At 38.0% G+C, this 16,249-nt stretch overlaps 1 protein-coding gene across 2 annotated transcripts in view; it reads right to left on the bottom strand.

Annotated features, from left to right (window-relative positions):
• The window catches only part of STAG2 (STAG2 cohesin complex component), a 72,953-nt gene that overhangs the window by 32,830 nt on the left and 23,874 nt on the right, over positions 1-16,249 (bottom strand). For both annotated transcript variants that reach the window (XM_066559243.1, XM_066559242.1), the window contains exons 2-4: positions 3,844-3,988; positions 3,159-3,237; positions 1,930-2,091 (exon numbers count right to left, since the gene is read on the bottom strand). In XM_066559243.1, the coding sequence (XP_066415340.1) occupies positions 1,930-2,091; positions 3,159-3,237; positions 3,844-3,887 (285 nt within the window). In that variant the 5' untranslated portion in view covers positions 3,888-3,988. The remainder of the gene's footprint in view (positions 1-1,929; positions 2,092-3,158; positions 3,238-3,843; positions 3,989-16,249) is intronic.

The following is a 16,249-nucleotide window of genomic DNA, read 5'->3' on the forward strand; positions in this document are numbered from 1 at the left end:
CCAAGGCTTCCTGTCTGTATTCTCAGTGCTCACTCTCAAGCCAACATTGCTGTGAGGACAAATAAAACATATTGAAGAAAAATTACTGAACACAGATACAGCTAAATCCCTCTTCCCTGAATCTCAGATTGTTTATAGTTTGATGCACAACTGTTGTCAGCACAACAAAAAGAATGAAAAACTCCAAGTGAAACTGCCATGCTATTTCCAGTAGAAAAAGAACCTATGAACTGGACCTGAGTGGACTGACCTGAAGGGGAGAATGAAATATGGAGAAAACAAATTTGGCTTTCAAAGAAGGCCACCACATAAGAACTGAAGAATGATAGGAATGGAACAAGCATTTCCATTAGGCACCCTTGTGTTCAGAATCTATTCAATTTAAAGAAGTGCCAGCAAAAGAGTTGTTTCATGAAACGTTTTGTCTCAGTGAATGAACCACCTCTTTTTGCCAGGGAACAGACACTAAGTGACAGGATCAGAGAATGGATTCGGTTGGAAAAGACGTTTGAGGTCGTCAAGTCCAACCTATGACTTAACAGCACCTTGTCAACTAATTCAGAAGGTACAGAATAGAATTTAAAATAAAACAGTTAACTTTAAATTATTACCAAAATTTTCCCAGATAAGCAAACGCTGAGGGCCATGGAGGAAACTTTGTACTCTGACTGCTTAAATGGACTTTAGTTTAAAAATAATTTGATAATTTTTTTCTTCCTAGTTTAAAAAGAATTGACCAAGATTCAGGTATCAATTTCCCAATTCAAAAAAGTAATCAGACCTGGCAAAGGTTCATTTTGCTCTTGGAAAGCAAAATATTTTGACTGTATGTAATTTTAAACAATTAAAAATTCATGAAGATACAATTACTGATTACTGGCTGAAGAAGTTGCACACAGAGCAACAGTTAGAGAAGTATTGCTTTTCCATCTGCTTTGAAATAGAACAAAACCAATAACGGGAGAATCAGAATTTCTCTGTGCAAATACATCCAAGTAATTTGTTCTTGTTCCCAGCTGTAAGCCCTGAGAGAACTGCACAGCAACCCAGCTTCCTGCATGTGTAATACAGGAGCTGCAAACTCCCCATTTCCAGTGCTAAAGATAGTCCTTCTTCCACACTGCCAGGAGTCACATGAGTGAGTCAGCAGCAAAGCTTCATGGCTGACAGGCTTACACTTATTACACTTTAACCCTATCTCGACTGGGAGACTCACAGCCAAGCTAACACTTCAGTTACCTATCTGAATATTTTAAAAAACCAACAAAAACAGTGCTGCATTTCTTATATAGTCTGACTTCCATCCTGTTAGTAAATGCAGTGGGGGGAGTACCTAATATAGATACTTGAAGGGGTTAAATCTACCCTAAGTTGACTTGGCCGGAGTATATTGCTGCACTGCAATTGGCTGGAATTTGGGTCAGGAAATTTAAAGAGGAGCCTGTAAGTTTTAGCTAGTGATTTCACTTTGCATGAGAGAAGAGAAGCAACTATTTATTTTCAGATAATCTAAGCTCTGGATGCATGTAAAAACTACAGATTCTTGTTAAATTCTGTGACAACAATAAGTCTAAGCCACATTTGTATTTAGTTACCACCACACATGAAGGACTTTAAAGTCATGCAATCTAAAATAACCTTTCTTTGGTCAGGATACCAAAAACTTATTTTGAATTGTAGTACAAATTTAATCATTTCATATGTGATTATTCATTAATAACATTCAGAAATGAAAAATCAATTCATTCAAATTCAAACATCAACAAAGCAAAAACCACTTTATTTTGATTCTTATATATAAGTAAAAACAGCAAATTGAAGGGGAAAAAATTACTTTAGACTTCATTTGATTAAAGTGCATGTAGAAGAAAATATTGTTATATTTAAATTGTATCTACATCCAAGCCAAAGAGCTATCCCAGGTCTTACCTGCATAGCACTCTTGCCCATTTTAACTACTTCAAAGAGCATCATGTTTTCCACACCATTCTGTTGGTGATGTCCATTCATCCGATTCGGACCACCGGGTTTCCCTCCTCCGTTTCCACTTTTTCCCTTCTCTGCTGGTCCTTTTTTTCCTTTTTTACAGGTCTGCAAGCACACACACAGAGATTTTATTTAATTATCATGAAGTATTAAAAAAAAATCATTATCCATACCATGAAAAATAGGGGCAAGGCCTTTGATTTTCAGCAACCATATTTATTACATGTCAGTGTATCTGTGTGTATGTTTATGTATATATAAAACAAAAATTCAAAAGTTGAGAGCAGCTGATCCTGAGTGATACAAAGACCAGCAAGAACTCTACAGGTTCCTCCTTCCCTCATTTAAAATCTTTAAGCAATTAAATATGTGATTAGTGATAGTGTACAACACAGATCTTTCTTGTGTTTAAATTGTAAAAGAGATTTTACATATTTCCTTTTAAACAGCTACGGCAATTTCCTTAACATATCACAAAGTCTCCTCTGCAATTCATTAACCTTTTGTTTTTTCATTTGACTAAGTTGGCAAGTGGGGGGTGAGGAAGAGCAGACAGGTGTGTTTGTAGAAAGAACATAAAGTACAAATGACATGACCACAGTGTCAGCACCTCTCCACAAGCAGGTGCTCTGCACTGGTGCAGGCTCAGGGGGTGCCCAGTGAGGGTCACAGCCCAGGCCAGCACGGGAGGGAAGGAGCCACATGTGGTGGCTGTGTAGCCTGTGAAAGGCACATGGGAGGGCAACTGTCCCAGGAAGGGAGGCAAGGGCCGGGAACTGGGTTTAGACCTCCCACCCCACTACTGTAACCTCCTGTCTGCAACCTGTTAAAAAAACTCTTAACTGAATTATTGTTCTGTTTGCTTTTCAAACTAAAAACCACAGAATATATGATGAATTTAAGTATAGGATGGAAAATATGCCAAAAGACTGATCAAATCAAAGCTTATCCTTTCCTCCCCTGCCTCCCTTATGCCTTCAGAGCACTAAGGAAATATCACAGGAACAATCAAAATGAAGCATTTCCATGCAAATACAAATATGAACTCTCTTCACAGAACACTTGCATTTTCAGAAAATATTCCTTCTTGCTCATTCAATTTCAAAGAAAGTGCTAAAGTCTTCAATTTATAATAGTAGAAATGTTTCAGTATCCCTAAAGAGTGAACATACTTTGCCTTTGCCTTGTTTTTGGTTTTTTCCTTCAATATCCTCAAAGTCTGTATCTGAAGAGAAGTGTGTTTCAGACTCCCTGCAAGGATAAAAAGACAAACCATTCACACATTTCATCAGAAACATTCTTAAATATACTATATAAAATCCCAGTATGTTCTCAGTCTAGTAAGTCAACACCAAAGGGGATGAACTGGATTCGTTTGGTCTGCTTAAAATAATCACTTTACTTCTCTATCCAAAAGCGTAATTTGTACCCAATTCTAAATCTTGAAAACTCAAATGTCAGTTTCTTAAAAATTGTGGGAAGACAAAAGGCTTAGTAAAATTATGTCAAAAACACCAAGGAACTGATGCCTGAGGGAAGCCATTAATTTGGATTTAACTAAAGCATTTGGAATGACATATTTTAAATATTAAGTGACTCACCCCAGTTAAGGGCAAATATTTCAACTACTTGATTTAAAATAAAGTTTTTAAAATTTTTTTTTTAATCTGATTTAAGTTACTGCTGAATTAATACTCAATAAAAAATTTTAAAATGCTTCTACCAACTTCTCACTAGAAAATAAAAACAGAACACCATCCTTTATTATGTTTCCTTGTTTCCAAGAGAAAGTAAACCATAACACAAAAAAGACACAATACATTTACAAACAGAACAACAAATTTTTAAAACACTTACTGAAGGAGAGTAAAATCAGTTGGTATTTCTGGAGCTGCTATCATTTCTTTATCATCTTCTGGAACACCACTGTATTAGAAAGATATTCAAAAAGCAGTCTGAAGTGCAAGCTTACTTTTCTTTCTTCCTTTGTAGCAGACAACTTCTAGAATGAAATAAATCAAAAAATACAGTGAAAATTATTCCACATATGGAAGGATAAAGAGTTGGGAACACAGAAAATATAAACCACACTATCATCTGTTTCTAACCAAGCTTTTCCCCGTTTTAAAGATTTTGAGTCCTCTCATGATCCTACTACAAAGTGACTCCACAAATGGTAAAAGCATTGCAGAAAAATAATAGTACAGAAATACTGTAAAAAAAACTCAACCAAACAAAATGTAACAATAAAAAAAAACCCAAAACCAAAAAACCAACCAAACAAAAAAACCACCAACCATCCCACATTTTCTGATTACGATGAGCAAACTGGAATAGTTTTCATTAACACCTGTAAGCAGCAGAGCCCAGAACTGACCACACTAGAGTAATTCTAGTTCTAGTTGACCAAACCAAAACCAGACTTGATGTTGAACTTGAAGCACAATATGTGTATACTTCAAGATATTATATATAGCAACTTTACATCTCCAACTTGCCAACTTCCATGTAATTTTCCATAAATATAATCTCTTACAACAAGTTCTTATAACCAGCTGCTTCACAACTCCATGTCTTCCAGAGCTGATAAACCAGACTTAAAACAGGTTTAACATTTGAAGCATTTGACAAGACTCTTAGGAGTATCAAGGAAGATAACACTATCCACATAGTATAAAGGAAAACATGGGAAACACAATTGTACTAGCAAGAAAACTAAAGATTGTGAAATACTTGTTTTAAACTTCATTATACTACTGTTCATTATAATAAATATAGTTTTTTCTCTTATTTTTCCTATTATCAATGGGGGAAAAAAATTTCCCTGGATACTTCAAGTTTTAGCCATCCGCTAAGTTTTCTGTGTCACTTTGCTCCCCAGGCTAACTTTTACACAGAGAAATTAAGAAAGTGTGATGTTCAGGTATTGTAAAGACAGAATACCAAGGAGAAAAACCTTCAGAGTCAGTCTGCTGACTCTACAGCTTTCTGGAGTGATTAGGTATTTGAGGGAAAGATTTCACTGTGGCATGCTGAGCACACGTTGCTCAAAGTCTGGAAGCTCTGCTCCAGAGACTGCATTTCAACCGAGCGTGTGGCAGAGGCTGGACAGGTTTTCTCCTGCAAGTGCTTATTCTGAATGCTAGGGGACACTGTAGCTTCCAGATTTAGAGAAATGAGAGAAACCATAAACTCTGAACTTATTAAGTTCTCTTTCTTCACATTTCACATAATTACATTAAAGTAGAGAACCACAGTGGAAATAAATAGTGGCAAAGGCAGGGAGATTCAAGATGATCAATCTCAAGACAGGCTGCATCTTCCATCCAAAATACAAAAGCATCTTCCATCCAAAGCACAGCAGAAGGTAAAAAGCTTCAAGAAAAACCATGCTGCAGAATGGCAGCACCCTCTGCCACTGCATTCCTCCCTTCTCTAAAGGCACCACATGGGCACACGACCAATGCACTCCATTCACACTTTCTGTAGCAACCCCTGCACAGCCACTCACCATTGCAGGCTCTGCCAATTCAGTATCATCCAATCAAAGTTCCCACTAAAATGGGCAAAATACAACTCAAGTATTTTTCCCTGAGATTCTCAAGTTAAACTGGTTCAATAGCAGATTTCCAGAGTCAAGCCACAGGAAACACAAGACTGCATAGGCACCAACAGGGGAGGGAAGGGTAAAATTCCCTTCTTTGGTGGCAAGGTGCTATTATACCATCCAGGCCATCTGTGAAATGCCCTGCTCAGAAGCTAACATATCGAAAAGCTTTACACTTTGGAATTGTTTTGTGTACTTTGTGTTTATTTATCTCTTAATATTTACTTTTATTCCAATCAGCAACTCGAACTTGGAAAAAAGGACACACTTTAATGACTTGGTCATCAGGCTTGGCACCTGCTCAGCTGTACAGGGAGGGGGGAACAGAAAAAAGAAAAATGAACAAGAAAGATTAAACATCTACACAAGTTCTTTTTGAGGCCTGCTTGTGATTCAGTCCCAGTGCAAAGCAGAGATGCAAACTTCAAAAACCACCAGTTTCAAGTTCAACCTGTCTATCAATGTGCTGGTATTTGATTCTTTCTAGTTTACATTTTTCAATGTTAAGAGGCAAGACATCTACTAAAGTGACAATCTGGATCCTTACAAGCAAATTGGCTCCTTATATGAAACCCAAACATACCATCCTACAAAATTTTGCAAAAATCTCAGTAAAATCTTATAATCACAGAAATTAAAGAAAAAACTCAAAAACTATGAAAAAGAATGGGCAAATTATTAGAGTACTTGTTCTCTACATCAAACAAGCCAAATAAATCAGTAACAAAAGCTGTCTGCCATTTACACCAACTTGAATTTCTTGTCAGAACTGTTCATCTTAGTACAGACCACAAAAGATGAGAGGAAACGCAGCATTTGTCAGAATCACCTCCTGGAACAGAACAGACATATCAAGTTCTTGCTGAAGCATTAACTACTGAGATTCATATTTTTTGTTTTTCTTGAAGGTAGAACAAACTTAGCCCTCATGTGTGCAATTATATACTGGTATTCTGGAAAACAGAAGCTAGAGATGAACACCTGGCAATGGTGTACAAAGAAAGAGTGTAACAGATCTCAGGCATCAAGCTTAAATTCCAGCAATGAGCAAAAATCCCCTTGCATTTGTTCTACTAGAGAATAATCTTACAAGATTTGCACATATCCAGAATGCTCAGCCAGCAGGGTCAACCCAGTCCAGTAAGCCCCTTCTGGCAGTGGCCAAGAGAAGCTGCCCAAGGAACAACACTACTTTCTTTAGAGCAAAGTCTCCCTGAATGCCTTCCAGGCATCCAGAAATAATCTATGGATTTTGCTGGCCAGAGAGGTTGTCTCTATACTTCACAACACCTTATTTTTTCCATTAATATTTCCAAATAGTTTTTGAACTCAATACTCAATGGAGGGTCTTCCATCCAAGAACTCCCACAGCCAAATTCCATACTACAAAAAGGCATATTCTTTGCCTTGAATTTATTACTTTCCAACTTTATGTCATGTTCTCTTGTTCTGGTATGGGAGAAGAGTGACACCGGTCATTCCTCAAGATCCTTCATCTCCTTAAACACCTTCTGGGACTTCAAGACTACTGCCAGCCATGTCTTCTTCATGCCCACACTGGATGACTCATTCAAAGCATGTGGTTCAGGAAGTCAATAAGGAAGGATGCTTATACGAATAATTTTCCTACCTAAACTTTTTAAATATATCAACTTCATATATCACAGTGAAATCTGAAAACAAAGAAATTAAATTCTTGCACATGTCATTCCAAACAGTGCAAGTCTACATTCTCTATTAAATGAGTTCTAATAAACAAATTGTTTTAAGAACTCTAGAAAGTTAACTCTAAACTAAACTATCAAAAATTAGCTTTTGAGTTTCTTTTTTGGCATGTTCACAGAATTTTAACTTTAATTTTCCCAAGCAGATACTGAAACCTCTCAAGCCTGTGAAAACTTTAAAAGGCATTCAACTTTGTGAACTCATAATTAAATTATTAACTATAAAAAGAAAATGTATCCTGCTGAAGGATCACAAGGTGGAGCTCTAGCCTAAAGCTAACTGAAGAAACTCCAAAAGACAGGTCATCCAGAGGTTGACCTAGTTATTTCTCTGCAATAAACTTTATAACAGATTGCTAAAATTGCAATAATATTGTAGCACATTTCCTTTAGATTTGTATTTAGATTGTTATGACACCAGAGTATTTCTTCATCTTTTTGAAATAAAGGCACATACATGTTTGACTGCAGTGACTCTTACAAAGACAAAAATGCATACAGCTACTGTAGTATGACTCGTCTCAGTATTTGGCTTTCAAAACAAGCAGAAGGATTTCAAAAAACATTGTAAGAGCAGAAATAATGCATCCCTTTATTGTACCTTGCTATTTAGAACTTTGCTAACAAAACATTACTGAACTAAAAACCCTACTGGAACAACAGGAGCAGTCCAGCAATAGTAATCATACATAATGCTTCCAACTATAGATGTAGGAGGGGTTCCTACTTAAAAGAATTTGACTGTTAAAAGCAAGAGGCAAGCATGAAACACTATTAAAACTCCAAAAGCATATTCACTGAAAAACAGATTTAAACCTTAAAGGCTATTTATCCCTATTACATAAATATTTAGGTATGGTTGTGTTTACTCAAATACACTGGTCAAATGTTGACTCTGCCAAAAGTGGACAGAATTCCCCAGCACAATTCACACAGTAACACATATGCTGTCATCAGCAGTTGCTGAGGGCTACCTGCCCTCCCACAATGCCTGTTACATGCACAGATCTATTAACACAATTCAGTGAGCAGTGTTTGCTCTAAGATATACCTAATTATATATGTATACACACACACTATAAACAATCACAAAACCAGTCCCAAATGTTTGTGTTTTGCACACTTGTGTAAATGCAGTAACTCCAGTGTTACTGATCAAGCTCACTGTGAGGTTTCAGGTAGATGGGTTTTGGTTGGGGATTATTTTCTACACAGCCTGTTTATTTTGGTTGCTGTTGGATCCTTGGAATCTATCACATGGAAGTTTTATAATGCAAATCAGTAAGACTATTATCATTTTGTTGGGAAGGCAAAGGTGCAAATTTTAAAAATGGCTACATGGCCAGGACAAAGATTTGGGTAATGCAGAATAGGCTGTTCAGAGATGCATTGATTTTTTTCCTCTGTAATTCAATTAATCACCTGTAAAATCAAGGACCTCACTTAATTCAGAAAATTAGAACTTCTCAAACTATGATGCTGAAGAGTATGGCTGAAGTTCATCTCTGAATCATTTACCTATCCATGAATGAGAGATGCTGTTGATTCAGGACCAATTATGCAGCAGCAACAGTTAAAATGCTAGTCAGATAAAATTTAAATAAAGGATCAGAAATACGTCCAGTATTTTCCCTTAACTCTTTTATAAGAGAAAGCATCAACTATATTATACCTCTCACCCCTTTTTCTGACAAACTAGAATGTGCCTAACCTTTTGTTTGATTAAAAAGGGTTAGTTATTCAGGGGAAAAAAAGACAAATCTGCTTCTTCATATTCCTTTTGCTTCTGTTTCTGTAAGTGGACTTGTAAGCAAGATTTGAGCAAGTGCATGACATTCTCTATAGACCTCAAAGAGTGTGTTATTTCTACTAATAGTACACAACCTAGTATTTCAGCTGCCAACAAGCTTTGAAGCAATTCTGCAATTTGAGTAAAATACAGAAAACATACTTCAAGTGTAATTCTGTGATGTGACTGTACTTTAATATTAGTTATAACCATATCAGCAGTTTTGATCATATTAAGATAGTGCAATCAAGAGTAAACAAAACAATAATGCAATTAATACCTTTATCTGTGTGGTTATTTCTGTACTGTTTGCTTAACAAATGAGACTTGCAATTCCTTTACAGAAAGACCTGAACTAGAGACCATCAATCTACATCTTCCTTGCTTACCAAGAGAGACACGGTCAATATACACAGCACCAGTCCACTGTGCCAAAGCCACTGAACAGTGAACATGTCAACAAAGAACCTAAATGACTGAATTCACACAGCTCTTATCTTTTCAGTCTCTTTCTTCACATTTTTTTCCCTCAACTTCCAGCTGTTACACCCCCTCCACACACTTGGGACCATACATCCCTCCATCTTTCAAAACTTTTTAAAAAGCCATGTTATGATGGTTGTTGATTTGATGCCATCACTACAATTTTTCCCCTGGCCTGCTCTTTATTAATTTTTTATAACATTTGCTCTTTAGTTCATACAAAAACTCAGCTGAATAAGTGGGAAAGAGCCATCTCAGAACATGCTTTTCCAACACCGTGGGCTGTTACTGCAAGCAGTAGGTTTTCCTTTCCTCTCTCTAAACACACAGGAAAGTTTCTGCTCATTCTGGCATTCAAGCAAACCAGCAGCAAGCAAATTATAAAACCAAAGCCATTTCCTTCCCCATGATTAGCCCTCCATTGGATCAACCGACTGAATCAACTCCTCCTGCCGCCACACAAGTCACTGGATGATGCAGCAGGGGCAGCTGAACTCTACCTTCTCAACAAAGGCAATGAGGAGCTTTGCCAGGGTCAGAGCATCCCCAGCAGCAGCAGAGCTCGGCTGTGACACAGCACCTCCTGCACCAACGAGGCAAACTGCAGGCCCTGCATGGTTCCTGCCAGGATTCCCACCCTTCTCTTGGGAGGGGCCACTGCCAAGCCTGCAGTTCTGTGGGGCTGAGCAGGCACCAAGGCCCACCTCACACAGCTGCCAAGGGAGGAGCAGCCCTGCAGACAAGAACCATGCCTGGGACACACACAGCACCTGTGACAGCACCTTCTGTCTCTGAGCTCATCAGGCACCTGCCCTGTCCCAGCTGTCTCCTCAAAGCATTCTCCCTATTCCTTTTCCACATGCATTTATTTCTCCTCCATTTTCATTATACAGCAGACAGCACAGTACCTACAGAGCCATCCACCTCTCACCACCCCTCAGCCAGAAGCCAGCTGAGAGCATCTGAGGACCCCTAGAACCTGAGGGGGACAGCCAGGAAACAGCCAAGAACACGGAACACAGGCCCCCAGAGGTAATGCACACACTGGTCAACACAAAGCAAAATTTGTTTTCACAGTTCAATGCTATGAAAGCAAAATCTTAAACAGGCTTTATTGATGGGGAGAAGAAAGAAAAAACAAATTTAAATGGCATATGAAAGAAGTCAGGCTAAAATTCAAAGTGAAAGTTGAGACTTTACCCCAATTTTAGAGGCTTGAAAAGTGAATAATATATAAGGACCTTTGTGGCACCCTAATAAGTCTGCCAATCTCAACTGCACCACCAAATAATCCTCCTCTCATTAAAAGTACTTTTTTTATTTTTGCTGGTTTTATTAAATATGTGGAACAACTATTACAGAAGGAAAAGAGCTTGCTACAGTGAGTGCTTCACAGTCATAGGATTGCTCATTAAAGTACCATTAATAACATCCATATCTTTAATGAAGTTAAATGCTATTTTGAAACATAAGTACACTGTTGCTGCTTGAGTCCTATGAGGTTTTAATAGTGGCAACTAGTAATTCACACTGTCCAGTAAAATGTGGCTGTAAAACACTCAATACATGCATTACAATATCTGAAAGATTATTGAACTGTAAAGTAATGCAACTATTATGCTTATTAAAGGGGAAAATACCTGTGTTATTCTCTAATGATCCTGCCCAACAATATTCCCAAGCTTCGTTAAAACACACCTGAAATTCCCATATATCTTTTAAATGGTTTGAGTTTGGATGTCTTAAAAAACGCAAAGGTAAGATAACAAAAGTAGAAGTTACACCTCATTGTGTTTGTCACATCTTTCCTTGCCAAAGAAGAGATTGCTTCCAGATGTTCTAGTCTGACTGCGTGGAAAATTAGGCTCTTAGGAAGAATAAAAGCCAAGTCAGATAACAACCAAGACTTGAAAAAAATAAATAAATGGGGGAAAAAAGTGGGGGGGAAAGCCACACATGCCTACTTAAGTCAAAAAAGGAGTACTGGTTCATTTATGATACAAGGCAAGCACACCCTCCAGCTGCCTAAACGCCATAAATTTCCAAACTAAACTACAGAATACAACAATATGCCTCTTCACATACTGATTTTTCAAAAATGTACTTTGCGCATCCCCTCCAAATCTTTGCTCTTGTAAAAGCCAGGGATGAAGACATGCACAGTCCACAGCAAGCAGGTAAACTGCTCCAGAGCAAATCCTTCAGCAGAATTAGCATTGTTCAATGTACAGCCAACAGCAAGGAATCACTTCAGTACACAGGGTGGAAGCAGGCTTTTCCAACTGACACAGCATCCTCCATCTAGCAAGTTCTGGTTTTTGTTCTGCCACTGATCAATGTGAGCCTGCAAGTTGCCTCACTTAGTGGAGCCCCACTGCTTTCTCTCCTACCATATAGATTTTCCTCTTTAAAAAGTCCAGGTCACTAGGGGTTTGTGCCCAAGACTTTGGGCATTTTTAAGAACAACTGTGTTTGATTACAAATTCTGGAGGAGGGACTATACAAGAGCACACTCCAACAGTTTCAGCTGCTATTCTAAGATACAGTCAGTATTAGATGGCTGAAATAAGGGAAAATCCTATAAAATAAAACTACTGAAGAGTGGGAAGTAAAATCTCTCAAGCACATCTCCCAGTCAGCTTGTATCAGCCCAGGTCACAGCACACTTGGGATAGTCCTTGGCAGAGCCCCCTGCACTCCCCTGCATGTTGATCCCAAGCCTCCCAAGATCAGAAGGCAAAAAGAGACCAACTCTGTTCTATGTTTGGTCAGCTCAGATTCACCAGTTTATTAGCTGAAGCTTCACACCATTCAAAATGTTTGAACTGGCTCCAGACAGTAACTAAAAGTAACTAAATTCACCACAGAAATAAATAGAAAAGAATATAGACACAAGCCAAATGGTGTTAGTCTTACCTGGACCTTTAATTTTAAAACAACAATAACAACAACAAAAAAATTTTAAATGGTGGGGAGGATACTTCATTCACTATAATCCTGTTCTGCCCAACCAGCCCAGGTTTTTTTTTTCTACCAGGCCTGGGCTACAGCAAGGCCATCACTGCCCAGGGTGCCCTAGGCCACCTGCAGGGCCATGGCTGCTCTGCACCCAGTGCTGCGCGCTCTCCCACCCACCCCATCCATCACCCACAGCCTCACAGCAGCACTGGAAAACTAATTCCAAGGGCAGCTCCAAAGACTGCCATTACCTTGCCATCCATGCCCATCCTTCCCTGGCCCAAATGAAAATCTATGTCATCAAAAAGGAAAAGGAGTATTTAAGAAAAAAATTTAAAAATATTCTGCCACATCCAAACCAAGCAGTAGGAAGCTAAAACCTAAGCCTTTCCTAAGTGGATTATGGTTCTTTCAACAATCAAACTAAATAATCATCCTTACAAAATAAAATTCAAGCAAACTACACACGTATGCAAGAGTTGGCTTTGCTTCGAAAACAGAAGAAATGAAGATAAAAACCTTGTTATCGCTCATTAAAAACTTATCTCAGCAACTCTGCCAACCTCAGAACATCTGTGCTCCATACATCCTCAGTCATAGCTTAAACATTTTTAATACCCAACATTTTGTTCTTGTTCTCCCTCATAACATTTGGGCTAAAAGCCCAATTGGTTTGTTCAGAGATCTGCAGTGCTGAATACCAATTTTATACAAAGCAGTAGTTGTGATGTGCACGCCTCTCCCTCATCTGATTTAGAGAACTAAATTTATCCACAATGAAAATTTTTCATAACCCATTAATTAATTAATTACTGGACAAAAAAAATATATTATCACCACTAAGTCTAAACACTACTCTCCCCTTTTCCTTTATTCATCCTAAAACAGATTCCTCTTAAAATAATTTTGTGAGAGAGACACCTGGCACTGAAACCTCATGTATGGAGACCTAGAGTTAACCACTGACATTCACTGAACATCCAGAGGAAAGCAGCCTGGCCACCTGAATATGTCTTAAGAACATTGCAAAAATATTGGCATTTCAACTCTGTAGTTGCTTACTTGGGGCAGGTAAAAAATTAAGCCAGCTGGGAGTGCTCTAACAAACCAGGCCTGTTTTATGAAAGCTAACATGAAAAAGAGTATCAAACCCAGGTTATTTAGAGACCAATCTCATTTTCCCAAGTAAGGTGACAAATATTGAGCAAGTCTTCATGTGTGTAAAGTATTCTGAGGAAAAGGGTAATGAAATTTGTCCTTTTGAAGTTATCTTCCATTATAAGTGCCTCTATTACTGTGCAGGACTATCCTTTACACAGAAGCATCCACTCTACACAGACCTAAAATATACAAGTAGAGCTAGTTAAATCAATCAAAATTAAACCTTTAGTTTCTTCATTTAATCTTAAAAGAAAAAAAAATCCATAAAGCTGTACCCCTACATGTTTGCTTTCAAGTAAATTCATCATGTAAATAAAGCTAGTAGCTCCCTCCTCTTTCAAAAGATAGTTATACCCTACAGCTAAATTTATATTATGTTGAAAATTCACTGATGACATTATGCAAGTACCACAATTTGTAGTAAATATTTTATTTGAGCCATGTTCAATACAATGAAAATATTAAAACTAAAAGTATCAGACTTACCAACTCAGCAACACAGTAGAAGCTGTTGAGATAAGGTATTTACTTTCAGCCTTTTTCCTGTATTTTCTTTACAAAAAAAAAAAAAGAGCAGTAGTGCCAGATGTCTCTTAAACAAGCTACATGTGCTATGATTTCTCCCCCTTCCCCCACTCCAAGAGAGGCATTCTGGAGCAGGGTGTACCCTATAGCACCAGTGAGCTGAATTCCCAACTGCCCCACGCCCCTGGAGGTGCCTGACACCTGCAGCATTTTTGCAGCACCTGGAGGTACCAATCCCCTCAGCTCCAGCACATGGAACAAGGCTTGCAGGCTAAATATTGCTTTCTTTTTTCTTCCTTCCAGCTGAGACAAAAATGCCATTTTGGGCATAGGGAAAGAAATCCAGTGATTGTTTTTAGCCAATGTCACACACAAAAAGAACATCCTTTTTTAGCCATCACAGTTCACCAGCTCCTTCACCATAGGGCATACCAAAAATCATTTCTGCCTGCTAAATGTTAGTTGGTAAGTATGTACAAAAGACAGAATAAGGTTACATTGCAGTGTTGACTGAATTTACATCAGCTACAGCTTAGCTTGTACAGCAGCTTCATAATCACGATTTTGTGTGGCAAATTCAGACACAGTTAATGCTGACCAATCTTCTAGGATCCTTATCAGGATGCTTTTGGGGAGGGGAGGAGCTTGGGGGGAGAACTTTACTAGACTGATAATTACCATTCCACTGGAGAAGAAAAAAAAAAAAAAAAAAACAAAAAAAAAATCACCCCAAAAAACCCCACCAACCCAACTCAAAAAAACCTAAAGAAACCATTTTGTATGCTCTGGCATACAGTCAGATCTGTTGATGGCAATTCATCTGCAGTGACAATTAAAGCTAATATTCTGAACTTGCAAACAGAGAAGACTGAAGAGCTGACAAATCCCATCCTGCTGGGAGGGTATGGGGGGTAACCTCTGACAGAGGGATGGAAAAGTCAACTGCCACAGAGAAAGCCACCAGAAGACAACTAACAAATCTATAGTTGTCCAACAACTGCATGGAAAGATACTTTGTTCACCATAGTTTCTGCTTTTAACTTGTTATTTGAACTGTGTCTTCTTCTTGTGGTTTTCAGTTTATGATAATATTTGCCTTATCAGTTTGCAATTACCTCTAATTATGAGAACAAGAATGGCCAGAATGCAAGTGCTGTATCTCTCACCATGTCTTCCCCAACAACTGCTGCGGTTCTGCAATGATCTGCATTCCTACTCCTAGCACAGGGTTCTCTGTTTTGTACCAAATACCTGCCCTCCACCTCCCCACACTCAAATCAGAAACAGGTAACTCAGCAACTGAGAACACAACATACTGTTACATGTTGAGTTTTTAAACTCTCATTCTCTGACATATCTCAGTAAATCAAAATTCCAAGTATTTTGAACAGGTGGACAGAAGAGGGATTTTTAAAAATAGGCAATACCTCTTGCAGAGTGCTTTGATCTTTCTACTCCATTTTATGTTGTACACTGATGCAATGCTGAAATAACTCAATACATTTTCTCTAAACACATATTTAATTTTCTGAAATAGAATTTCACTCTTGTTGAATCCCTCATATTAAGTTATTCAGTTCTCCTAGATACCTACTCAAGAGCAGTGTTTCTTTGACTTAATTAGTTACCATCAATGATATAATTATTTATTACTCCTGTGTTGAACTCAGCAGGCTCTGCTCTTACTCATGTCTAACAGATTTGGTTCTCCAATTACTTCTACCAGAAATCTGTGATCACCACTCAGGATTGTTACATCAAATCATAACACCTAATGGCAAATAACTTTTTAACGAGGTAAGATTCTGCAAAATCATTTACTACTTACAACAAGTTCACAGCTCCTGAAACATGATTTGCTTACAAAAGAAAACTTAATTACATGCAGTATGTCAACACAGGGTTGGGCTATATATTATGGGAAAAGGGAAGATATTTAAAATTCGGTAACTGGATTAGGATACATGCATGTTTAAATACCTGTATACAGAAAATAACCTAGTACGCTTCAGTATC

The sequence above is a fragment of the Molothrus aeneus genome, chromosome 14 (assembly GCF_037042795.1).
Source record: "Molothrus aeneus isolate 106 chromosome 14, BPBGC_Maene_1.0, whole genome shotgun sequence".
Classification (NCBI taxonomy): domain Eukaryota; kingdom Metazoa; phylum Chordata; class Aves; order Passeriformes; family Icteridae; genus Molothrus; species Molothrus aeneus.